The sequence below is a fragment of the Spea bombifrons genome, chromosome 10 (assembly GCF_027358695.1).
Source record: "Spea bombifrons isolate aSpeBom1 chromosome 10, aSpeBom1.2.pri, whole genome shotgun sequence".
NCBI classification, from domain to species: domain Eukaryota; kingdom Metazoa; phylum Chordata; class Amphibia; order Anura; family Pelobatidae; genus Spea; species Spea bombifrons.
In genome coordinates, this window is record NC_071096.1 from 5,832,259 (window position 1) to 5,857,723 (window position 25,465).

Genomic DNA, 25,465 nt, shown 5'->3' on the forward strand with positions numbered 1-25,465 from the left:
GGGTGTTTCTTTTTTTTTATTTGAAAAAATATTCCAAGCCGTCGTTCCCTGCCAGCACTTTTATTTTCTCAATGACTTTTCAGTGTCTGTCTCTTTGACCAATCTTTTGTCCAGCAGTTAGGGAGTTAGCTACGGAATGCTCTGTGCTCATGAACTGTTCTTGCGTGTTCTAACGCTGCACACTTTTTAAATCTGGTTCAGGGCACAACCTCATTTTATCCTCTGCTGGGTATTTCAGCGCCTCTCCTCCACATCCATGGCTCAATGTTGTTATGTCACGTTCTCACTTAGCAACTCAGAGTTACCCTATTCAGACTTTGCTTCATGAAGGAAACCTGCCCCATGCCTCTTTCAGACAGAGACTCATTTCTCACACGTTAAAGTTCCTGAACTTTCCCCCTCATTCGTGTTCACTACAAAATCACCTATTAATAGCGTTTACCCACCATGACTGAACAATGTGTCGGCTTAAACACTCTTCAGTCTTTACAGCCTCTGAAAGACAAAGAAGAATGAAAGTTCTTCACAGACATGACATAAAAATCCAATGAAGCCTTTTAGTTCTTCTAACAAACCCCATTACCTTTAACCAACCAACCTCAAAAGTGCTCTAAAGTTAATGGTTCACTGAAAAAGGTCTGCATGCGACTCACCTTCTCTTAGATTGTTAGCTTTCTCATCTCCTCAGATCCCTCCTATTTTAGGACTTCTTTAAATCCATCATCTCACAGGAATACCAAAGTTAGTGTAGGGTTTCTAGGTAATGTGGCCTGAAAGATGGCATATTGATAGATACAATGTTGCCTCCAACAAGCAAACAGAAGCCACACTATTTTTTTACAGATCTGTGTTTTTGGAAATATTAAAGTTTATACGTGGAAGACACGTTTGGCTTGAAGATGCAAGCTGTCTGCTTGAGGCTAAAAGGTTGAAATTAAATATCTGGGAAAATCTTTAGAATTTTACTAAGATATATTGATTCAATAAAACAATAGTATGGGAGAAAAGATTGCTTCTGAGCTGTAGCAATCCCAGTAGATTGCCAGTGGGGCCCCCTGGGTCTCAAAAAAGTTCGTACATTTCTAGATACATGTAATACACAGGAATAGATTAGTAATTAGATGTTACCCTTCAGGTCTTTAGGTATTTAGGAGAAGCTGAAAGCTTGTACGATGATCAGAGAACCTGAACTTGGCCGGCAGCGGTCATCACCGTTGGGACTGAATTTGCCCGAGAACTGATCTAATTATACCGTGATATATTTGGACCACAGCTCCATGGGTGGAGAACCGCAGTTACTTTGTTACCACGCTTCACCTGCTATTTGTAGAGCTGTCTCAGTGTGGATGACTCTTTACGCATGGGTATCCAGATGTCACTATTGGTGAAGGTCATGGGACAGTCTGTAGTCAACAAGATTAGAAAAATCTGTGAGCTGATATAAATTGTGATTTTTTTTTTCTTCTTTAGTTTTTATACCTAACTGCCGTTTTATGACTCTCGCTGGCAATGTATAAAAAAAATAAAAGACTTAACCAATGCTTATTATTAATATCCCACTGTGCTTATCATTTTTTATGCTCCTGATTTGCAGAAATGTATCCGTTTTAACCCCAACGCTACCGTATGGGTAGCAAAGCAGCGGATCCTGTGTACGCTCAACCAGAGTCTGAAGGACGTCCTCAACTACGGCTTATACCAGCCTTTCAGTAACGGAAGGGACGGAAAGTTCCTTGATGAGGAACGTCTTCTGCGGGAATACCCACAGCCAATGAGCAGGGGAGTACCATCCATGGAGGTATGTGTCCCAGTGCCATTGGTTGTTTTTTTTTTTTACAAAAAAGGTATTTTTAATGTTTGGGTTGAACAGGTTTTTATAATTATTTCCTATTTTCTTTTTGTAGTTTCGCTATAAGAAGAGATTGTACAAACAGTCCAGCATTGATGAGAAACAGATCGCCAAGCTCCATACAAGGGTAACTCAATGTTAATACTTTTTAATGTTCATGTATTGATGTAAGGTAAAGACATTTTAGTTTACCAAGAGGGTGGTAAATACATGGAACAGCCACCCAGTGATGGATGCTAATACAGTGGGGGAATTGAAACATGCATTGGGATTGGCATATGACTATCCTGACTCTAGAACGAGTCCAAGGACTGATTGTGGTCCGGAAAACTGCCATCAGATTCTATGTTTCTCTATTGTGTATGGTGATCAACATATTCTTTATTTTAATATATATCTTGTTTCGTTCAGGCCAGCCTACGTAAATTTATGGATTACATCCAGCACTGCTCTGTAGAGAAGGTTAACAAGATGCTGGACCGAGGACTGGACCCAAACTACCATGACCCAGATAACGGAGGTAATAAAACACAACCGAGGCAGGCAGAAAGGGTTCAGCGTTAGCCGCCTCTTCATACTACATGTAAATAGTGCAATATCTTTCAATAATAGATGAAATCTCTTGGATGTACCTTTTAATAATGTTTTATTTACAATGCTTTTTATTTTTCTCTTCGGGTTGGAAAATGCAATGTTTACCTTTTTGCGCATAAGGGATTTATTTTAGATCGTATTGCGGCTTTATTTCTTTATAATATTTTGTACACGTCTTGAGGAGAGCGGATTATATTATAATGGAATTAATCGGAAGGTTTTATAGATAGAGATAATCCAGTTTATATATATATATATATATATATATATATATATGTATATATATATATATATATATATTTACTAAATCACAATAAATCACTAAAGTGTGAAAAGAAAGCATTCATCTCTAAATAGGTATAAAATAATGCTGTGATTTAGGTCCATCAAGTTTGACCTTGCTGTTAGTTTATACCTGGTATGGTTTAATGTTGTTCTTTGGCTTATTTGATTGATATTGTCGCCTATATCTCTGACTATAGGAGCTATTGTATCGTTATTATGGGATTGGGTGTATTTATTGAGTTGTAGTGCAAGTCTTTTGCTGTCAAAGGGCTGTGATACAGTGATTAGTATAGCTACGGCCTCTTCTTCTCCCGTGCAGCGAGTCTAGGCGATTGGAATATACTACAGCATTTGCTGCACCAGCTCTGGGGCAATATTATGTTCAAGCCATGGACCAGGAAGGGGCTTAATGCAGGGCTCGACAAATCCCAGGCGCCAGGTCGCCATGGCGACTCAGAAATTTTTCCTGGCGCCTAGGAGTTTGTCAGCCACAAAAAAATGTCTCCGCGTCACCACGCGGGGGCGCTGCTGCTGCTGTCTGCCCAGGAGTCTGGACAGACAGCACAGCCACTCAAAGCCCGCCCCCGAGCCTGAGATCAGGAGTGATCCTGTAGGCTGAAACCGCGATTGCAGGAAAACCTGCAATAGCGTTTTCAGCTGCCACAGGCAGCTTCAGGAAAGGGGTTTCAGTGTTGATTGGGTCCCCACACAAGTGTGGGGACCTGACCCAACACCCCCCTGCTGCCTGATCGCTCCATGAGAGCGACAGGGCAGCGTTAACCCCTGCAATGCCGCGATCGCGGCATTTAGGGGTTAATTCCCGTTTTGTAAGGGGCTCTGCTGCTGGTGGTCTGCCTGGAAGCCCAGACAGGCCAGCAACAGCAAAAACGAGCCCCCCCCCCCACAAGCCCTTTGATGACTCCTGTAGGCACGGAAGCCTACAGCGCTCATCAGAGACTCCCCCTGCAATAGCTGGTCTATAGACCAGCAATTGCGTCCCAGCTGCCAGAGGCAGCTTCAGGGACAGGGGGAGAGGGTTCTTCGGGCTCCACATGAGTGTGGGGACCTGACACAACACCCCCCTGCTGCCTGATCGCTCCATGAGAGCGACAGTGCAGCGTTAACCCCTTCAATGCCGCGATCGCGGCATTTAGGGGTTAATTCCCGTTTTGTAAGGGGCTCTGCTGCTGGTGGTCTGCCTGGAAGCCCAGGCAGGCCAGCAACAGCAAAAACGAGCCCCCACAAGCCCTTTTATGATTCCTGTAGGCATGGAAGCCTACAGCAGTCATCAGAGACTCCCCCCTGCAATGGCTGGTCTATAGACCAGCAATTGCTTCCCAGCTGCCAGAGGCAGCTTCAGAGACAGGGGGAGAGGGTTCTTTGGTCTCCACATGAGTGTGGAGACCAGCCCCAACACCCCCCTGCTGCCTGATCGCTCCATGAAAGCGACAGTGCAGCGTTAACCCCTTCAATTCCACAATTGTGTATAACACATTCGTGGCATTGCAGGGGTTAGCATTTGTCCCCACAATCTTGTGGGGACTAAATATCAGTCAATGCTGTGCTCCAATGGAAAATCAGCATTGAAAGTGTTAAAAAATATATATATATATATATATCAAAAAAAAAAACAAAAAAAAAACAGCACCGACCTGAAAGTCCAGGGTTCCTCCAGGTACAAAAAAAGGTCAAATGCTGTGAGTTTAGTAAGTGGGCTGATGATGATCAGATCACTCCTAACCTACTGTTAGTTTAAAAAAAAATCCTGGCTCCTAACTTTTTAGCTGCCGCCTAGATTCACAACAAATTTGTCAAGCCCTGGCTTAATGGGAGCTTATATGACGGCCTCTTCCATTTCCGTGTTTACACGATTGAGTGAACTCTTTTGCTCTGATGTTTGGCAGAAACCCCTCTCACGCTGGCCGCACAGTTGGACAACTCTACAGACGTCATCAAAGCTCTTCGCAATGGCGGGGCTCACTTGGACTTCAGGAGCAAAGATGGCATGACTGCTTTGCATAAAGCGTCTCGGGCGAAGACCCAGACAGCTCTCGTGGTAGGTTCCTCATCCAAAAACAAAGGATTTTTGGCTTCTACTATACAAGGAGAATGTATATGACATTATAAAAGATAAGCCAAGTAAGGATTCTGTGGTCTAAGTAGAGTGTTTTCACAGAAGGAGTATTTAGAGCCATGGACATATACAAAAATTAGAACAGAATGTTCTGCAATAACAATATTTTGCTGTTACACAGAAGGTAACCCAACGACGGATGGGACTTCCTCTGCAGATATATCTACATATCCGGTCCATGTTGCCTTGTGATGAAACATTACTGTTTATCATATTTCTCGGTCTCTTAGTCTCTGACCCTCACATTCCCTGCGATGTCGTTGAGCGTTTTCATGCAGTTTCTCATCTCGCAGAGCAGGTGCCCCTCCAGGGTTTCCCGTGGCCTGAATTTAATTCGGCATATTTCTGCTTTTACTGGGTCACCTGCCTTGAAAAATCTTCCATTAGCGCCAGTGTGAGTCGGAATATTTAATATTTCAATGTCCCGGCTCTTAAAGAGAGAAACCTACTGCACGTTAGCCCAGAAACAGGCTCTTCGCATACAAAGTCGCAGACGGAACAGGCTGTTCTAATCATACAAAACCCTATGTTGCTGCGATTAGACCTCTCTGTTTGGGGAAAACTATTCTGCCTTCTTTGTGTATCAAATATTTAAGAATACTCTTAAATATCCAGAAATAATACACAGATCCATTCTGGATCAAACAGCATGAACATTCTCGCAGTTGCTATGGTGACTGCATCCGTTTTAATTGCTATTTCCTCATTTTAACTTAAAAAAAAAACAAAAAAACTATTGTATGGAAATTATATAATACGTAAAAAAACAACCTCCTTTGATTTTGAATCTTTGGATATATGTAAGAAGAACCTATTTCCCTGGGGGAAAAAATGCTGTGTTACCAACAAAGCCTATAAACTATTGCTACGCTCATTAGATCAAGATAGGAGAAGTGGAAACGGTGTTTGAAAATATGTGTCAATGTTGTCTTGTTACAGACCTTGCTGGGACTGGGAGCGTCTCCTGATTACAAGGACAGCCGTGGTCTGACTCCCCTGTATCATACAGCGATGGTCGGAGGAGACCCATATTGCTGTGAATTACTGCTTCACGAACACGCCACAGTGGGATGCAAGGATGAAAATGGCTGGCAAGAGATCCACCAGGTACGGTAAATGTGATATGTATGTGTTTTGGACTTCCATTAATAGGGGTATATCTGAGGCTCTATTTGCTGGACAGGAAAAGAATGTGAATGAATGAGGAGCATACCACACCGCCCATCTTTACAGTGCATGATGAAGCGCCAACCTTGGTGACTTTCACTGGCGGAAGAGAAAGAGCTGGTCCTCCATCATGCATCTCTAAATGCTGTAAATTATGCAAGGACAACCGAGCCCTTCCAGCGTAATGATTAGTGAAGTTAAATCTTTAATCGAGTTGACATTCCCTTCAAATGGACAAGTGTATGAATGTGTAGATCTTGTATCCTTTGTTTATTTAAACATAGACTCTGATGTTCTATTTATCTCCACCCTCTCAGTAAAGTAAACCTTCCTTACATTACATCTAAGCCTCTGACCCTTTAGTGTTAGATTATGACCGCTTGTTCTAACATTTCTCCTCCTTTTGAAGCAAACTTCCCTCCAAACTTTGTTAAATCCCATTCCACATCCCCTCTCTCTTCTCTCCCCCAAGTCGAACATATAGAGCTTCCTTTAGTCTTCCATGATTTTTAACCATTTTGGTAGCCCTCTTCTGAACGCTCTCCATAACATCACTATCAATCTTAAGGTCTCCAGAGCTCCACTCAATACTCTACGTTATAAACTATACTTTTTAGGTTCTGGGTATATGAAGCTGCAGTTTTATTTACAGGGCTATACATATGTGTATACGTTTCAATACATTTTGTTCCGCACATCATAATACACACCGCACAACAAAGCAGAAGAAATGGCTGGTTGTTATTATTATCAGCTCTACAGTAAAACCCGAGCGAGCGAGCCACCAGGTCACTGTAAGGAAAGTGGCGAGATCATTTCTTTTTAATTAAATACTTATACCGGGTAATGGTGAATGTGTAAACAAGGACTGCAGTGCTAATGGGTTCATTTGCTCTCTGAGTCCTGCCAGCTCTCCCTGACTCCTCTCTTTGTAGACATTTGTTAATACAGACACTCCGCACTAATGGCGCACACATGGCAGGAGGGAAACAGTATGTCAGCTGCCATCTTAAATATTAGCCGCTGCGCGAGTGCTTAATTGACAGTAAAAAGAACAGTGATTCTGGCGATGTGCGGATAATGAAATCATCGAGCGGAATATTTACATAACAGAGCCCCAGGACAAGAGGGGAGAGGATTAAGCAGCATTTGGGTATTTTGAGCTGCCACATATCTCTATAAAGGTATGCCTATAGAGGGCATTATCAAATTCATTAAAATGCTTAATTCAGACTCTGTGCTTCCTAATGATGAGACTGATACAAGATTTAATATGATTAGGTGAAGACGTATGTACTTGACCTAATGTATCAAATGTGGAACTCCACAAACTGAATACGTTCTACATTCTAATACTGTGGAGCACAAGACTAAAACGGCAGTGGGGTTATTTTAGGAATAGATGTTTTAGTGAATTCAAGCCAACTTTTTCTTAAGAATCAAGGCACCATAATTTTTGCGGATGTCACATTTGTTCCCATGTTCCCTGTCTCTTGTTACATCTCAGGTCTATTCACTAAACAGAGGATGCATACAGAACTGGGAATGGATGTTGATTGACAAGTTCTGTGTCCCTCCAAATGGTTAAATACACTTTAACCCTCACTGCTTTTACTTTTCAAACATTTATTTTTTAATAGAATAACATGTATTTTCTGGGAGTTCTATTTTCGAATTGCAGGTGAAGACATGCAGGGTGTCATCCAACTCACATGCCCTTGCCTGCAACTCTCAAAATTGAAAGACGCATCTACTCATAAACATAAACCCTTAACGCGACTGACCACTCAACTTCACAATGCATATACAGTTCTTTTTGTCTCACTATCTACTGTGTATCTATTTTGTGTGTATTGTCACTTTGTTATATAGTATGTGTTAAAGTGTGTTCTTTCTGTGTACTTGTGTCTTTGCCATACTGCATTTCTATGGCAAGAGTTTTTGCTCGTTAACATAGCATAGAAGAGAAAAAGGAAGCTAAACCAGGGTAAAACATATCACTCTTCCTCCTGCACCTAAACATCCATTTACATCCTGCGAGGGTCTTTACCAGCTTCCAACAACCATAATTTACAGTAATTGCTGTGGAAAATGTACAGAACATTCACCTTACTACAGAGATGTTGATGTTGGTGATATAAATAACAGCCCACCAGTAATGACGTTTTAACGTTTAAACACTTCGTTTTCTATACTACTTTTTGTAAATAATGTAAGATGGTACTAATGCTGCAGTTTTGGGGCGTTTCACTCCAAGAGAGTTCCACTTTAGGGCGGCTAATTATCCAAATTGCAAAAGAGCCTCTTTTACTTATTTCTATGATGTCTGTATGTGGAGGAACGCAGAGAAAGGTGAGAAGTGACAGAAACTGTTAAATACATACAGGGACTTATCAGAGTAGAAGAGGGTATAAGTGCAAGAGGGTACAAGTGCAAGAGGGTACAAGTGCAAGAGGTTACAAGTACAAGAGGTTACAAGTACAAGAGGTTAAAAGTACAAGAAGTTACAAGTACAAGAGGGTACAAGTACAAGAGGTTAAAAGTACAAGAAGTTTCAAGTACAAGAGGGTACAAGTACAAGAGGGTACAAGGAGGAGGAATTTTAGAACAAGACGAGAGGGAATTTTAACTTGCACGGGATAGGCATATGGCTTCCGAATCTAAGACGGGACCAACAACTGATTAAGAGTCTTTACAGTAGAAAAACCAAGCAACTAGATGGGGCTGAATGGGGCCGATCTGCCGGCAGAATCTATGTTTCTATGTGTTTTTCAGGAAGGGTAGAGAAAGCTGTCAGGTCCCTGTTGCATGGTAGAGAAATTAGATCATCGTGTAACATTCATCATTCTCATGAAACATTCATGCCGGTTCCTGACTGGTCTTACTGGCTGTGCTTGTGTTGCACTCAGTCTCCACGCTGAATTTCTCTTAGTAAATGATGAATTAGGGATCTGTCAGACAAACAGCATCTCCAATTTCTCGTTTTGTAAGGCAGAATTCGTATGATTAGAAGTCTGTGGTGCCCTCTACTGATGAAGGAGCTTGATCGCATCTCTGTAAATCACCAATTCCCTTTATATCTTTACGTTTGGAATGTGTGAGCTTTCTGGGAATTGTGACATTTATCGCTACGTTGTATGGAGCTTTAATATTTAAAACATGTTAGCAGGACAAAAAAATGAGGAGAATTCTCATATTTCACAGTTTCACACTTGATAACAAAAAATAAATGGATGCTTCCAACAATGTCTTCTATACCTATATTCTCGATGCGTCCAACTCTTTCCTATACAATGTTGGAGTAATCATGGGGGGTACAGGTATGGATTGAGAGCCGAGGATGAAAGGTGAAGAGTTAGTAGGTTAACCCTGCGTAAATATATCATATAAACAGGACAATGTCATTGTAACTCCATTCGTTCCTTGGGTAGAAGAGACAGAGCAGCCGGACGATCTCCTCCTCTTGTTATGCGTCATGTAGACGTTATTGATGATGGAGGGTAACTCTGATTTGAGTTATCCCTTGTATGCTTTTATTTTAACGGTGTGTTTTTAACCCATAGTGCGCTCACATGTGTGATGTATGTGTGTCTCTGCAGGCGTGCCGATACGGCCACTTCCAACATTTGGAGCACTTATTGTTTTATGGAGCCAACATGGGTGCTCAGAACGCATCTGGAAACACAGCGCTACACATCTGCGCACTTTATAATCAGGTGAGGAGCTCTGCTGTGTATTTAAGCAACACAAGCATTTCATTCTGGTTTTCTGCCCCGGTGCATCCCACTCTTGTGTACCCCCACTTACTGCCTATATGTGTTCTTCTGCTAATAAACCTACAGTCTTCACTCCATCTGCCTATATCTCTGTCCCATGAACGTATCACTGTGTGGGTTTATCTACTAAACAGTAAAGGGTTATGGGGCGCACACATTCCGTTCATAGAAGTTCCTAATGACCACATTTATATGTTTGTCTTGTGACCTCCTGCGGTGCGTACAAGAGACTGACTTATTGATTAAGGCTATTCTGGCATTAGCATTTCAAACATACGGTAAACACGCCAGGAAAGGGAATTACTGCTTCAAAGAGCCCACATCTAAGCACAAGACCCCCAAGCATGTCTTTGGGGGATAACACATCGCAGTCTGCAGTTAGTTAACATCTGGATAACCTGACTAATTGCAAAGCGGAATAGACACCTGGGGAAGAAGCCTAACGAGGATGGGAAAATATTCTGTATAATTGGACAGCCAAACATACGATTTTAAAAGCCTGCTAGATGTCTCTGTGGAGTCAGTAAATGATGCATTGATAGAAAGCCCTATAAAGTACAAGGCAGAAGTTAAAGGAGCTGTGGCTACTAGCCGGGGATGGCCTTCTCAAGGTGGGGTACGGCCAGAGGGGTCCGCATAAATAATGGCATAGAGCCATAAGTGGGGCTCTTGGCACCTGTGGCAGGGTTGGGGGTCACATCCACTTCTGGGAGTGGACTAATGCACAGGGGCATAGCCCCCGGGGGCACAAGTGGACACCTCACCTCGCAGCGCCAGAGGCAACGACCCGTCTTGCTCATCACGGAATATATTATTAGCTGTTCACAAAGTGGAAGGCAGAATGATAATACATAAAATAATGAATGACGTTTCTACTGACATTGGATCTGTCACAACCCGCAGAGTACACAAGACGCCGTGAAGCAGCCGTCATGCAGCACAAGTCCTGTTGTCTGCTTGTTACTTAACGTGCAGAGTGGTTTATTCAGACAGAAACAATGGGGTCTCCAATTTGGGGAATAAATACAAACCCTTCTTCCTACCCCACCCTCTCCCTACTTATAACCCATATTCTTTCTAGTTACCCCTCCAGCCGCTTCTGAGTCCTCCTTGCGTCCTTCTGTTGTTTCTCTTGTGCCTCCTAGTTGGCGATATTCATGTCCTCTCCCTTAAGTCTCTTTTTTCACACCTTTGATCTTCCTATATCCTCCATCTTTTTTCTTAACCTCCACCTGTCTCACCCCCCCATTGACTTTACCCGTTTTGCCATTTTTTGGCCCCGTTTCCATCATTTTCATCAAGTTTAAAAGAGTTACCAGTGGTATTGACGTCCTCTATCATGGGTATCGACCCTCTTCTCGGTACCAACTAGTTCGGGTCTCCTGGTCGTTGTTTTCTTTGTACGCGCCTGATTTAATTAAAAAACAATAAGTATCAAAATCCTTTCACACAGAGGTAGCCAAGCGTTAGCGCTCGCTGAAATAACAAGGATAGCTCAGAATCAAGGGGCTGTAAATCACCGACGGCCGGGGAGCTACCTGTCGGCGGGCTCGTCGCCGGCTTATTCGGAGCATTTTATCACTCAAAGAGTTCTCGTTTTGTGCTTAATGACAATATCCTTTTTAATTTCCGCATTGTGATGTGACAGAGCTCCTTTAACGCCCTGCCAGTTTAATTAAGTAGTAAAATGGGCATGCCGAGTGGCTGATGCAGTCCCGCATGTGTAAAATCAGCAAAATAAAATACAAACCGCCAAGAGGCAGAGTTATTAAAAAAAAAAAAGTCCCAAGCCATCAAATAAGCGTTTAATAGCATCGGCCGGAGGACGGTAGAGCCGGGAGCATTATTCAGGTCAGCACAATATTCCCCGTCCTCTCCGGAGGAATGCGGTAAATCTCTTGTAATGAAACCTTTATTTTCTTTGGAAAGGAAGGCAGCAATATGTTTCAAAACTCCAGGAAATAATGGTTATTATTATTATTATTATCATCGTTATTATCTTTTATTTATACGGCGCCAACAAATTCCACAGTGCTTCTTACAGTCCCTACATTCAAAGGGTCCGACAAAACTATAATTGACAGACTAAGACGAACCGATACATTAGGTGAAGAGGGTCCGGCTTACGATAGCGAGGGGTATTTTTCCACGTTTCAAATGTAGTTCATATGAGCTCTAAAGCGGCAATAATGTCACACAAGACTCATCTGGCCCATGTGCGAGGATAGTTGTGAAGGATAGTATTGTCACCGACGGCGTATCTTTATACATATGTTACCATCACACAGCACCGACGCAAGAGATGTCACAATAAACATGTCGCCCACAAAGGGGCCTTTCATGGTCTGCTACGTCTGGAGTACATGTAGTGGTCCATTCTTGGTTTAGTAAGCTCTTCGAATGAGTATACTGGTATAACCTTACTTCTCAGAATAGTTTGCCCCTCTAGTTAATATACCAGTATAACCTCAGATTAGTATACTGGTAAAACTCTGCCTACCAGATTAGTATACTGGTATAATCCTGCCCCATAGATTAGTATACTGGTATAATCCTTATAGTACTGTACTATTATATTATTATTATTATTTGTCGATCCTGTATTCTGATGTAGTAAATTGTAGCAGAATCTGCCCCAAAAGCGTACATTCTAGAGAGGATAATGGCTTGTATTATGTTGCCCCCTTGTAAGGACCTTACTGGCCATTTATGTAACTGCACCGGGTAGCCTAATGAGCTTGCCATCTACGCATAAAATGGTACAATCTGCCACAAGAATCAGTGTTAGAGGCTCAGCAGGAGAAAAGATGCCTTGATTAATAAGTGCAAGCTCTTAAGGTCAAGTGTACAGAATGTTGAGATTTCTTTCTTTTTTTTTAATTTAATTAGCATTGCTTCTCTCAAAATCTGTATTTTATTTAAAATTGGGCACAGATTTGTTGTAGAAATTAAAAAAAATCTAGTGAAATTGGAGTTTTCTAATAAAGGGTCCGCAGCATAAAAAATGCATTAAAATCATTTAGCGCTCAGCAAAGTTGTAAGCTAAAAAATAAATAAAAATAAAATAAATATATATATAAAGAAATCATGAGCAGAGCAGGAATTTAGTTACTGTATATTTCTTTCTGGTCTAGTCTTTTATGTTTCAGATCAGTAAATGTTTTTTTTTTTAATGAAAGTAGTAAACGTTATTTCTAGCTGCTCAAATATTAGCACTATAAGCATGTTTTAGGCAAACCATTAGAACCCGTTATTTGCGTCGGCGAGAAGGCATCCGTGGGAATTCCCCGATGCTAAGCCTCGCTTTCTCCGAGCTGCTGGCCTATTTTGCGATTTTGTTTCGAGATGTAAGTTCAGCCACATTCACAACGGATCGGTCTCACGCCGCACTCTGCACTTAAAGAGACAGTTTAATGTCACCGACACCCCCGGCAAAAGGGAAACGCATATTAAAGGACTTTGTGAGGAACCCTTACCCTCTCTGAGTACTTTACTAAGCATTCTACAAAATGAAAAATGGAACACTTTCCCGAGAAGCTGCAGCTCGGTCGCAGCCCTTCTAATTGAAATCTATGGGAGCGATTGCCACGCATGTGCATGGGGGTCTGCAGCATTCCCAGAGCCAGCACTGGCTGGAGGGGAGTTCATCGCATGCATGGAGATGTGTTTGGCTGGACACATCATCAACACGCAAAATAGCTGGTGGTCAAAGCCAGGGGGGGTCTGCCATGAAAACTTAAAGGGACCGTGCAGCTATCATCATATACATTAAAGTCTATATGATGGCTGGAACGTCCCTTTAACCCCTTAAGGACAATGGGCAGTCCCAAAAGCCATTGAAAACAACGCATTTTGAGCCCGTACATGTACGGGCTTTGTTGTTAAGGGGTTAATATTGTCCTCTCTTTGTTCATATTGTAAATTAACCGCCAGCCATTGGTGGAAGGCCCTAGAATATCATATATACACACATTTAACTTTAATATACTTTTTTGTACTTGAACATTGTTTCCCCCCCCCCAATTTCCATTCATACCTGCCTGCTTAGACATTCTATACAATACCCACGAAAGAAAGCTCAGACTTCACACATTGCCTTAAGCGCTCGTTCGTTACATGACAATTTCTATGCAAATGACACTTATTCCCTTTGTATTACAGGACGGCTGTGCCCGTGTTCTGCTTTTCAGAGGGGCTAACAAGGAAATAAAAAACTACAATAGTCAATCTCCATTCCAGGTAAGAAATCCCAGCTTTGCGTTATGAAAGCCGTAGGTTTTCTTTTGCCACCCTTTGCTCCGCTGGGAAAGATTTCCTTTATTTCTAAAGCTGTTACGTGAAAGAAGAACATTGTGTGTTTTTATGTTGAAGAAGAATGTAGCGGAACGAGGGGACGCAATATTGCAACAGTATTCCATTTCAGAACCCTGCAGGTGCCAGCGCTGGTCACATCATCCCCTTTAGCTTCTCAAAAGGGTCTCCTGCTGCGCGGCCAAAAGTGACCATTGTTGATCTGGTCATTTTCCTGGAGAACCTGCTTCTTAGTGGTAAATCTCTTGCCCCGCTGGGAGCGTCAATGTTAATAAGGTCTAGCTCTTTTAACCGTCCTCACTGACTCATCAATGTGGAGAAAAACAAAGGAACAGCTTTGTGTGTCCCCCCCCCCCCGGGCTTCGATTTATGGTCTCGGAGATGCAGCAGTTCTCTTTTGGTTTTTAAAACACGAATGCCTGCATCAGAACGGCCGTCGTGTGCTGTGTCAGGCATGCATTTAATATTCAAGCTGCAAGGGGGATCAGACGAACTCAGTATCCCCAAAAAACATCAGCAAAGCCAGCAGAACCCGGCTCATCTGCTAAAAGCGGTTCCCCTCCTTCTGTCCCCATCACCTCTTTAGTTGCTTGGAGCAACGCAACATGAGCTTGATAAAATATGCACGGAGTTTGGCAGCAGAGCAGAATTTTCTTTCGGGCCCCCTTTTTTTCCCCAGTGATCTGACGGCTCGTTTGCCCCCTTCTATCTGGAGCTTGTTTCCCAGGTAACAAACCTCTTCTCTCCCCAATGTGACAACTTTTGATTCAGTTGGGAACGCAGGAGGTGGCTTCGTTGGCTGGGGGCTTTCTTCTAACTCTGTGGCAACGCAAGCGCTTGGAATTAAATCATCCTGCCTGTCAGCCATCAATCTCTATAAGTGGATAGATTTCGCCCAACTCTTGGAATGTGGTCCGTCTTGGTCTGCGGGACAAATATATCCTTTATTAGGAAGAGTAGCCAAGTTCTTCAATGTTTATGATGTATGACAAAAAAGAGTGTTAACCTCGCAAGAAAACAGAACGGGTTCTAAGGAATTTTCAGTGGTCCCTATAAAATTTGGCATATTGAAGCTTAACTGATCTTGTTGCCATATCTGATCCATTTATTTCACGTTAAGCAAAACTAGGTGTATACGATACCAAAAAGCTTGTTCCATGGCAGACATGAACCTCCAGAAGGAGCTGGGTTATCCTGACTGCTATAGTTTTAGGTTTGGCTCCTATCTTTTTGTGCTATTATATCGATCGGTATGGATGAATATCTCCCTGGCACGTAAAACTGTCTGTTTGGCTCCTGGATACGGCATGTTTCTTTTTCCCAGTGCATTGGGACGGGAAGCTGAAGCGAGCGTTGGCTCACTCGTACCATTACAGAGCAAACATTTCCATGATCGTACAAGTCTATTCCCACGCTTGAAAGCAGTCCAGGTTTCAAAGGCCAATTCCTGCTGTTTGAGAGAAGAAAAAAAAATGTCCTCCCAGGTACTTCACCTATCTTCAAAAGTCAACATAGAACACATTCAGAGAGCTTTTACTTTGATACAACGCCTTTAAAGAACCGGCACAAGCTCTGGGAACAAATAGAACATAGAACGTTTAAAGCTCAGAACGTAGGTTTACTGGAGCCGTTTCTTTTATTTGTTCAAGAAACATTATTTCTTTAGGATTGTTTAGGCTTGAGTCCAATGGGTTAACAGTGCTTGGCCTAGCTTTGGTTGGAGATGTAGAACAAATGTTATAGAAACCATAACTCATATAAAGCAATTGCTAACAGGAGTTAGAAATAAATTAATGATTGGAATGGCTATGCTTTTTCTTTCACACGGGGTATTTCAATTAATGTCAAGTTCAGAGAATGGTGTGTGTTGTGAAACAAAAGTAATGCAACACTATAAACATATACCTTACAAGAAGCAGTGATTTAACCCTTAGAAAGCTTGTTCAGTATTTTATAAACACTACCATTCAAATGTTTGGGGTCACTTAGAAATGTCCTTTTTTTTTAAAGAAATGCAAATTTATTCATATGGATCAGAAATCCAGAGCAGACGGGGTTAATGTTGTAAATGACTATTGTAGCTTGAAACGGCTGATTTTTAATGGAATCTCTTCATACGTGTACAGAGACCCTTTATCACTCCCATCACTCCTGTGTTTCACTAGCCCTTTATCACTCCCATCACTCCTGTGTTCCAGTGGCCCTTTATCACTCCCATCACTCCTGTGTTTCACTGGCCCTTTATCACTCCCATCACTCCTGTGTTCCAATGGCCCTTTATCACTCCCATCACTCCTGTGTTCCACTGGCCCTTTATCACTCCCATCACTCCTGTGTTCCAATGGCCCTTTATCACTCCCATCACTCCTGTGTTCCAATGGCACGTTGTGTTCGCTGATCCAAGTTTAAGTTTAAAAGGCTAATTGATCTTCAGTTTTATGCCATTGAATTGAATGAGTAATTAATCTTTGATCTTTTGGGAGATCTTTGACACTTCACTTTATTTGTATTTCTGACCAGTTCAACGCACCATCTGTTAAGTGAGACAGATTTGCATTGCTGGTCTCTTGAAGGATCTCTTTAATTACCATATTAGCTTGTTACAGTCTCTCTCCGCTCCTTATGAAATTAGAGCGCTTCCCTGCAACTCAAGGATGCAAAAGTACATTTTAGGTTAAGTGTGCATCAGAGGAGGCAGGTAGCTGAATGTGTTCATCGCACCAAACTCTGAGCGAATGAATGTATACTTATTAAAATTAACTTTATCGCAAATCGACCATTTTTAGTGAAACTGATCCAATATTAGCATATTTGATAACAGGATTAGCTAGAAAAAAATAATACATAAAAAAGTAATCTTAAATTGAAGATTTTGCTATAGATACTGTGACACAAGGTCTGGTAAAGTGGTAGATGGCAGGTATATTAGACCAGCCTTGGTCAATAGTAGTCTGCCTTAAAATATGTCCCAGGGAAAGATGTTTGACTACAAACATCTGGAAGAGCAGGGTGGGCCCAGCGCTCCAACAGCACTAATTGCTGTATTGATCCAGTCCAGAGTGTGCATTCTGGACAGGAGCTCCACAGGTGTGGACTAAGTAGCAGCTCACCTGTGGTTGATTAATTAGCAGGCAGAGGGTAAAAGGAACTGAGCCTGATTCAGAGAGGAAGCCACTGTTAAGCCAGCTAGGAGAGCTGATGAACCGAGGGGTGGTTTTCTCTCTGCAAAGCCATATTGATGGTAACTTGTGACCTGTTTTGTCCTAAGCAAAGACTGTTATTCTGCTTACAACTGCTGCTGTTTATTCCTTTAAAATAAACATTGAAGCTGAGCTGGATGTGTCCTGGACTTCATTTACCCTAGAAGACTGTGGTTACAGCCAAGATCCTTGACAAAAATCCCAAGGAAAAGGGAGGCCTGTCACGTTACCCAGAATACATTCTAGACATCGCTTGGACAATTAAAAGAATGATAAACAATGATGAATGAGATGCACAGAACTTTTGGGCAAACAATTTCAGTCATACTAAATGATAATATTGTCAAAGCGGAATGGTGATCGTATACAATGGGATTATGAAGCCTGTCGATACCATTCCCAGACAAGACCGGTTAGCTGGCCCGACTCCTATGTCTGCCATGTCTTCTGCTGATTTGCTGTACACAATCTTATCTTTCTTATCTAAAGCACTATGGGGTCCAGAGCGCCCCCCGGCCTCCAGAACGCTCCCGGTGCTGACCATACCTGACATCTGAAAACTATTTTAAGAGCGCCGTTTTCTCGCTGTTGAAGCACAGATGGAATAATGAATCATATTTGGTGGAGCTAAACATTAAGATCTAAGAAATGGTTGCTAAGAGATTTTTTTTTTTTAATAAGTAAGCGGGCCATTATTGGCAAATCACTCAATAGCTGCAGCAGGTCTAGAATCTATTTTGGAGGAGGATACCAGAGACAAGAAATAGTCTTGGAGGAGATGCACCCTATGAGCCAGAACTTGGTGAAAAGGTAATTATTATTGCTGCCCAGAAAAACTGTGCTTAGAATGCATCCGAAAGGGGGATCAGAACTTGCATGTAAGTGTTACATTGTAGCAAGCCAGCGAAGATGTGCCTTGTTACCTACTGGTCTAGAAAAAAAGAGATCTCGGTATTATCTTAAAGCCGATGATGGGTTAAACCCCCCTGGGAATCCAGGTTCTATCGCTAACGTGGACATCAATGTAGGAACAGTGTCCTCTGAATTTAAACTGGTCCTCTCCCCCCCCCCTCTCCCCAAATGTGAGTCTAGAATGAAAGGTTTGTTAAGAATTGATGACGGAACACAAGTGCGTTGGGATGTGCTGCTGTGCCTTTGACAATCCGGTGCTCATCCATCGTCCCCGTTACCGCTGCATGTCTTCTCTCTGAATTACGCAATGTGTGGGCTGCAGTTTCTGCGGATCTCTCTAAGCTAGCTGTTGGTTGGGAAGAAGTTAAGAACAGGTCTGTTTTTTCTTAATGCATCTTCCAGATTTTATTTCATTTTCTTTTAAAAAGCTGCCGTTCATGTTCATTCACTTTCATTAAATGTATGATTTTTGTTGACTTTCATTATAATCATTACTTTTTTTGTGTGTGCCTGGTTTCGTGTAATTCTCTGTTGCCTGCCTTCTTCCCACCTATACTATTTATAATCGTACTGCGCTGTCTTTGTGGGTTATTACAATGCGTATTGAATCTAATTTTGAGATTTTAATGGCAGATTTTGTTTGAATTTTGGTTCACAAGGGAAGATTTTGTCGATAGCAATAATTATTCTGTGAATTTTAAAGCCATCCAGTACTCGTCTGTACCTGCCGATTATATATTACACTTAGAGCGCTTTTTTTAGGTTGTTTAGTGATTGTATATATCTTTTCTTTCTGTTACTGTTGTCTATTAACAATTTGTGCACCGGATTGATATATATGACACCATGGGTTGTATACTCATTTGGAATGTAAATTGTTAGATTGCCAGTGGTTCTGGAACCTCAGTGTACTTTTCTGATTGTGATGAAAGTGGTTAACCAAATATTGCTGGGTTATGATCCTCAGCGAGCAAAAATGGCTAGGGTAATGGGAGTTGGAGTTCAATCAAGGTAGCGTCTGTTCAGGGTTATAATTCTAATGTTGTCTAGAATACATTGTAATTCATCCACAGCCTTAGGTGTGACCAGTGGTATATTATGTCCTGTGAGACCACCTTCTCTGGCACCTGGTATATTGTGTCCTGTGAGACCACCTTCTCTGGCACCTGGTATACTGTACATGGTGAGACCACCTTCTCTGGCACCTGGTATACTGTGCCCCGTGAGACCACCTTGTCTGGTACCTGGTATACGGTACATGGTAAGACCACCTTCTCTGGTACCTAGTATACTGTACATGACAAGACCACCTTCTCTGGTACCTGGTATACGGTACATGGTGAGACCACCTTCTCTGGCACCTGGTATGTGGTACATGGTGAGACCACCTTCTCTGGCACCTGGTATACTGTACATGGTGAGACCACCTTCTCTGGCACCTGGTATACGGTACATGGTGAGACCACCTTCTCTGGCACCTGGTATACTGTGCATGGTGAGACCACCTTCTCTGGCACCTGGTATACTGTACATGGTGAGACCACCTTCTCTGGCACCTGGTATACTGTGCATGGCGAGACCACCTTCTCTGGTATCTGGTATACTGTACATGGTGAGACCACCTTCTCTGCCACCCACAGGGATTAAATACAATAGTTTTCTGGCGCTGCGCAATATACTCCCACAACTTCAGAGATGGCTGACGGTTATTATTAAGAGAGTCTAGGTCTATGTATGGAAAGTAAAAGACTCGATCTCTGGAAGAAGATCCCATTAATGGGTTTTTAAGGTTATGTCTGTCTTTTAAGTATACCCTATTGCAGGGTCACTCTTCTGTCATTATACAGAAATAATGGTGGGCTTGCGTTCTTTAATTGCTGCAAATTTTTGGGCCTGTCGAGAACATTTCGCATCCCCCCGATAAAAACGTTGCTTTCGAGATTTGGATGCAAGAACTCTTTTGATGACTCTAGATAGGACGTTTCACCACTTTAATGGCGTTAGAAGCTTACACTCATTTAGACTGCCTCCTTGTAACTAATCTAAACTTCCATGGGGCTTGTACCCCTTATATTACCTTTTCCTATTAGTGGTCACCCCTACAGTTGCTCTAGAAGAGTTCTCTATGGAGAAGCAATACTTAACTTACATAAAGACCCAGGTGAAGAAAGCAGTCTCAGCCAACCTAGAGGTCTCTTCTTCAAACACGGAACGCCAAAGGATTCCACTTACATGCTGATTTAATAGCTATACCGGAAAAAAGAGTAGAAAAAAGTCATCGTATGGCGGCTATTAGTAACTGGGGTGTTCTCGTAGGGGCGAGCACGCACTTCAGAGTTTCCACGTTCCCTTTCCCATCTATATTAAGTCTTTTGTTCCAAGAATAAAACTTAGGAACCGGCACCGCAGAACTGTAAATTGGTCTTCAGGACGAAACGGCTCCAAGCAGCTGTTTGTTTGATTTTTCCCCCATTTCAGCGTTTGGCTTTGTCGAGCTGTTTTTTTTTCCTTTCGGATATCGCAGGCTGCGGCTCATTCAGATGTCTCATTAGCAAACGATTCAAAGCCTTCGCCGATAGAAGCTCCGTCAACGAGCCTTGATTAGCGCTTGTGGACTTTTACAATGGGAAGAAGTCATCAGAATATCAAATTATTTACTAGGCTGAAAAGAAAACTAGCAAAGGCCTACTATGGGGTTTATAAAACACCAGCGGCCGATGTAAGCTCCGGGGATTTCGACGTTCCAAAGCAATTGAAGGATACATTTCTTCTTCCTGAGGGTCTCCATGTCATATGTTCTTTCATGGTTATAATTGTTACGTATAATTACATAATGGTCACAGCGTGAACAGAATTAACTTTGTCTGCTTTGACAGATAGTAACATAGTAATTAAGGATGAAGTTCAACCTCGCTCCCAATCATAGAGAATTTATTTACTGGCTCATTCGGAATGAAAAGGATTTATCCATAAAGTGCTAAAAGTGGAGCAATCGTGGTTGCTATGGCAATTGCACGGCAGGAACGCGATGGGCTCAGAGCGTCGGATCTTTTTCCATCTTGTTGGGCCGCTTGGCGCCTGCTGTTACCTTTCCTCTTTGCGTTTGCCTGTCCTTCACATTCGCTTTCGCGAATCTGCCATAAATCCCAGGCTGTTGCCTAATTATTTTTTATATATGCATTGTTTTTTTTTTTTCAGGTTGCGATAATTGCTGGGAATTTCGAGCTTGCCGAGTTTATTAAAAACCACAAGGAAACAGATATTGGTGAGTGAAGCACCTTTTTCGTAATTATTTTCACGTCTTTGTTAACCTCTTCTCAACATGCAGGGTCTTAGGAAAGTAAAAAATGCTCCAATAAAAAGGGTCTCGGTGACATTATCCTGAGCAATAAGCTTCCGCAACAAGATGAAGACGCTTCTTGGCATGGATGTATTCATTTGGTGGACCTAGCCATGGTTCTCAAGATGTTTCTTACAACTGGGTCTATTCACTAAGAAGTTGACTTTGTTCCAAAAGGTTAATGGCAGTTTAGCCTCTCTCATCCCAATGGGAAGGAGACAAGGGTATGAGTTGGTTCTGTGCCCCCCCCCATGGGCATTATATTGTGTAACCGGAGGGGCAAAGAATGGGAGATGAGGCAAGGGCATATGATGTACCTCCCATAGATTATTAACTTTTAACCCCTCATCCCCCCATGGGGTAAATGGCATAGGTTAACTAATGAATCCCATAGGGGGATTATTGCTGTGGTTTAACAGGGGGGGTCTGTGGGTCCGCTGTTCATTAAAACATTATTTTCTTTTAATTAATGCCTATTTTTATTTTTGTTGCTGTGGGGTGTGAATTTTACTCCTAAATAAACTCATCAATAAACTCATGGTTTACTGAATCTAAAAGTGCAAATACAAGTTAGCGGGGGCAAATTTCCGAGTTGGACCTCTGATCGACTCTCTGTTTGATACTTTAATTAATGTGGCTTTTCGCTTATCCAGCCAACTACCAAATAATTGCACAATAAGCACATCATTAGGGGGTATTTGAGACGCACATTTAAAAAAATTGTAAAGAGTGTTCTCCAATGGCGGATTTTTCTATGTGATGTAAGAATGATTGTGATGCCGGCAGGACGTTTGGTGCGCTGGGGCTTCTGGCCTTAATGGTTTAAATGGAAAAATTGTACTCTGCAGAATCTTGACAACAATTGAAGGCTAAACCGTATTCCGTCCTCTCCGCGCCAGAGGATTCTGTGTGATTTGCTGGAGCTGCTTCAGCTCCGGTCTCCACGGATCCGCGTCTCCGCAACGATCGCAACGTATAGAAAACGTTTACTTGGCTTTTTTTTAATAATGATCTCCAGGCATTAAAGAATAGTTGCTGGATCATCAGCTTACAGGATGACATGAGATTAATGCAGTAGCCAGGCTGGACTGGGGGGCTGCCGGCCGCATGCGAGCTATAGGGACACACGTTGGGGTGGAATAAACAGCAAATGATTCGAACGGAGAACGCTTGTTAGTTTATAAATCTGACCGGTCGTAAGGTATATCGGCTGTGATTACAAGATGTACAGAAAGCTGATCGGACAACCTTACCGAGAACCAGCCCTGGCACTTTAAGGCCAGAGGGTCACCGGCCTTATGCCTGGTGTGCCAGATGGCCGGTACAGGTCTGACTGGACCCCAGAGGCCACGGTTACCACCCAGTTGGCAAACCGGAGCCCACCCTATATACCCACCTATACTGCCTAGGCTGTACTGCCCTGCCCTTATACCGCTGATGCCCGTATATTCCATGCTCCATATATTACTTATACATTAAACAGGATAGATGAAGAAATTATTAATTCAGGGCTTTCCATTATTATTCCCAGAGCAAGGCATTTTATTGATATTTACTCGCTTGCAGGTGAAATAAGATTAAAAAAATAATCCAACGCTGTTGATTGTTCTCCGGATGGCCACTGGCTATTCTGACAACGCTAGTTACAAGGGGTTTGAATAAATATACAATTTTTTATACAATACTTTTTATTGTAGGGTATTTTTTATTATTAAGCGCAGGTTTCCTTATTCGTATAATAAGATAGATGTCTAATTAAATTGTCCAACCTTCATCTAATATAGAATCTACTTTTAATTCTTATCATCGCAGCCCCCTTTTTCCAGCATACACTATTGTGCTTGGGGTCACCCAGAAAGTTGCTTGTTTTTGAAAGAAAAGCAAATTGTGTCCATTAAAATAACATGAATGGGCGCAGACGGGGTTAATGCTGTAAATGACTATTGTAGCTGGAAACGGCTGATGTTTAATGGAATCTCTTCATAGGTGTACAGAGGCCCTTAATCACTCCCATCACTCCTGTGTTCCAATGGCCCTTTATCACCCCCATCACTCCTGTGTTCCAATGGCCCTTTATCACTCCCATCACTCCTGTGTTCTAATGGCCCTTTATCACTCCCATCACTCCTGTGCTCCAATGGCCCTTTATCACTCCTGTGTTCCAATGGCCCTTTATCACTCCTGTGTTACAATGGCCCTTTATCACTCCTGTGTTCCAATGGCCCTTTATCACTCCCATCACTCCTGTGTTCCAATGGCCCTTTATCACTCCCATCACTCCTGTGTTCTAATGGCCCTTTATCACTCCCATCACTCCTGTGTTCCGATGGCCCCTTATCACTCCCATCACTCCTGTGTTCCGATGGCCCCTTATCACTCCCATCACTCCTGTGTTCCAATGGCCCTTTATCACTTCCATAACTCCTGTGTTCCAATGGCCCTTTATCACTCCTGTGTTACAATGGCCCTTTATCACTCCTGTGTTCCAATGGCCCTTTATCACTCCCATCACTCCTGTGTTCCAATGGCCCTTTATCACTCCCATCACTCCTGTGTTATAATGGCCCTTTATCACTCCCATCACTCCTGTGTTCCGATGGCCCCTTATCACTCCCATCACTCCTGTGTTCCGATGGCCCCTTATCACTCCCATCACTCCTGTGTTCCAATGGCCCTTTATCACTTCCATAACTCCTGTGTTCCAATGGCACATTTTGTTTGCTGATCCAAGTTTAAGTTTAAAAGGCTAATTGATGATTAGGAAACCCTTTTGCAATTTATTGCAGCCAGAAATGTCCTTGTTTTCCATGAAAACAGCTCAGTGACCCCAAACTTTCTAACAGTAGCGTGTTATAATATTTTCACAGCATGCCTTATCAATTAGTTTGTATGATTTATAAACACAATCAGAAATAATGTTACATCGACTTCATCCATCCCTTCGTAATATTTATTAGAATATTATTACGTCAATAATCCCAAACGTTGCTTGATCAGGACTCTGTGTTGCTTCACATCGATGAGTTGAAACTCTTCGATTTTTGCGTTTTTGTTTATTTTTTATTATTATTATTACCGAGAGGGGGATGCGATGGATTAAAACCATTCGTGAATAGCAAAAGTTAATCCGTTCCTGTTTGTATCTGCCGTACAGCTGTCTGCGAGTAAAAGAGCACAGAGGGTTTGAAGCATGTGCTAAATACAGCTTTTACTATGGCTGCTAAAAGATGGACAACGGGCGAGGATCGACCGGCGCTCCCCTCGCGGCTCTCCTTACGGAGATTCGATACGTGATACGATGATAATCTCTTGACTTGGATAACCTGATTGTGAATATTTTTGGAGGCCTCCGCTGTAGTGATTTTGTCCGGATGGACTAACTGACATGGGCTGTTCTCCTTCCTGTACGAAAGGTTGGTCTGCGCCATCCTGACCCCAAAGAGAGAATACGATGCTTTGTGTCCCTGTGTGAGCTCTGTGTGTGAGTGAGCTCTGTGTGTGTATATGTGTGTGTGAATGTGTGTGTGTGAGCGCTGTGTGTGAGTGAGCTCTCTCTGCGTGTGTGTGTGTGTGAGAGAGAGCTGTGTGTGTGTGAGCTCTGTGTGTGTGTGAGCTCTCTCTGCGTGTGTGTGTGTGTGTGAGAGAGAGCTGTGTGTGTGTGAGCTCTGTGTGTGTGTGAGCTCTCTCTGCGTGTGTGTGTGTGAGAGAGAGCTGTGTGTGTGTGAGCTCTGTGTGTGTGAGAGAGAGAGCTCTGTGTGTGAGTGTGTGTGAGCTCTGTGTGTGTATATGTGTGTGGGCTCTGTGTGTGTGAATGTGTGTGTGAGCGCTGTGTGTGTGTGTGTGAGAGAGAGAGCTCTGTGTGTGTATGTGTATGTGTGAGCTCTGTGTGTGTATGTG

General features: G+C 42.5%; 1 protein-coding gene across 1 annotated transcript in view; it reads left to right on the forward strand.

The window, feature by feature from the left end:
- The window catches only part of SHANK2 (SH3 and multiple ankyrin repeat domains 2), a 164,907-nt gene that overhangs the window by 34,798 nt on the left and 104,644 nt on the right, over positions 1 to 25,465 (forward strand). Inside the window, exons 3-10 of the mRNA XM_053448763.1 lie at positions 1,595 to 1,798; positions 1,905 to 1,976; positions 2,261 to 2,369; positions 4,633 to 4,784; positions 5,802 to 5,969; positions 9,629 to 9,745; positions 13,967 to 14,044; positions 21,427 to 21,493. Coding sequence (XP_053304738.1) covers positions 1,595 to 1,798; positions 1,905 to 1,976; positions 2,261 to 2,369; positions 4,633 to 4,784; positions 5,802 to 5,969; positions 9,629 to 9,745; positions 13,967 to 14,044; positions 21,427 to 21,493 — 967 coding nt within the window. The remainder of the gene's footprint in view (positions 1 to 1,594; positions 1,799 to 1,904; positions 1,977 to 2,260; positions 2,370 to 4,632; positions 4,785 to 5,801; positions 5,970 to 9,628; positions 9,746 to 13,966; positions 14,045 to 21,426; positions 21,494 to 25,465) is intronic.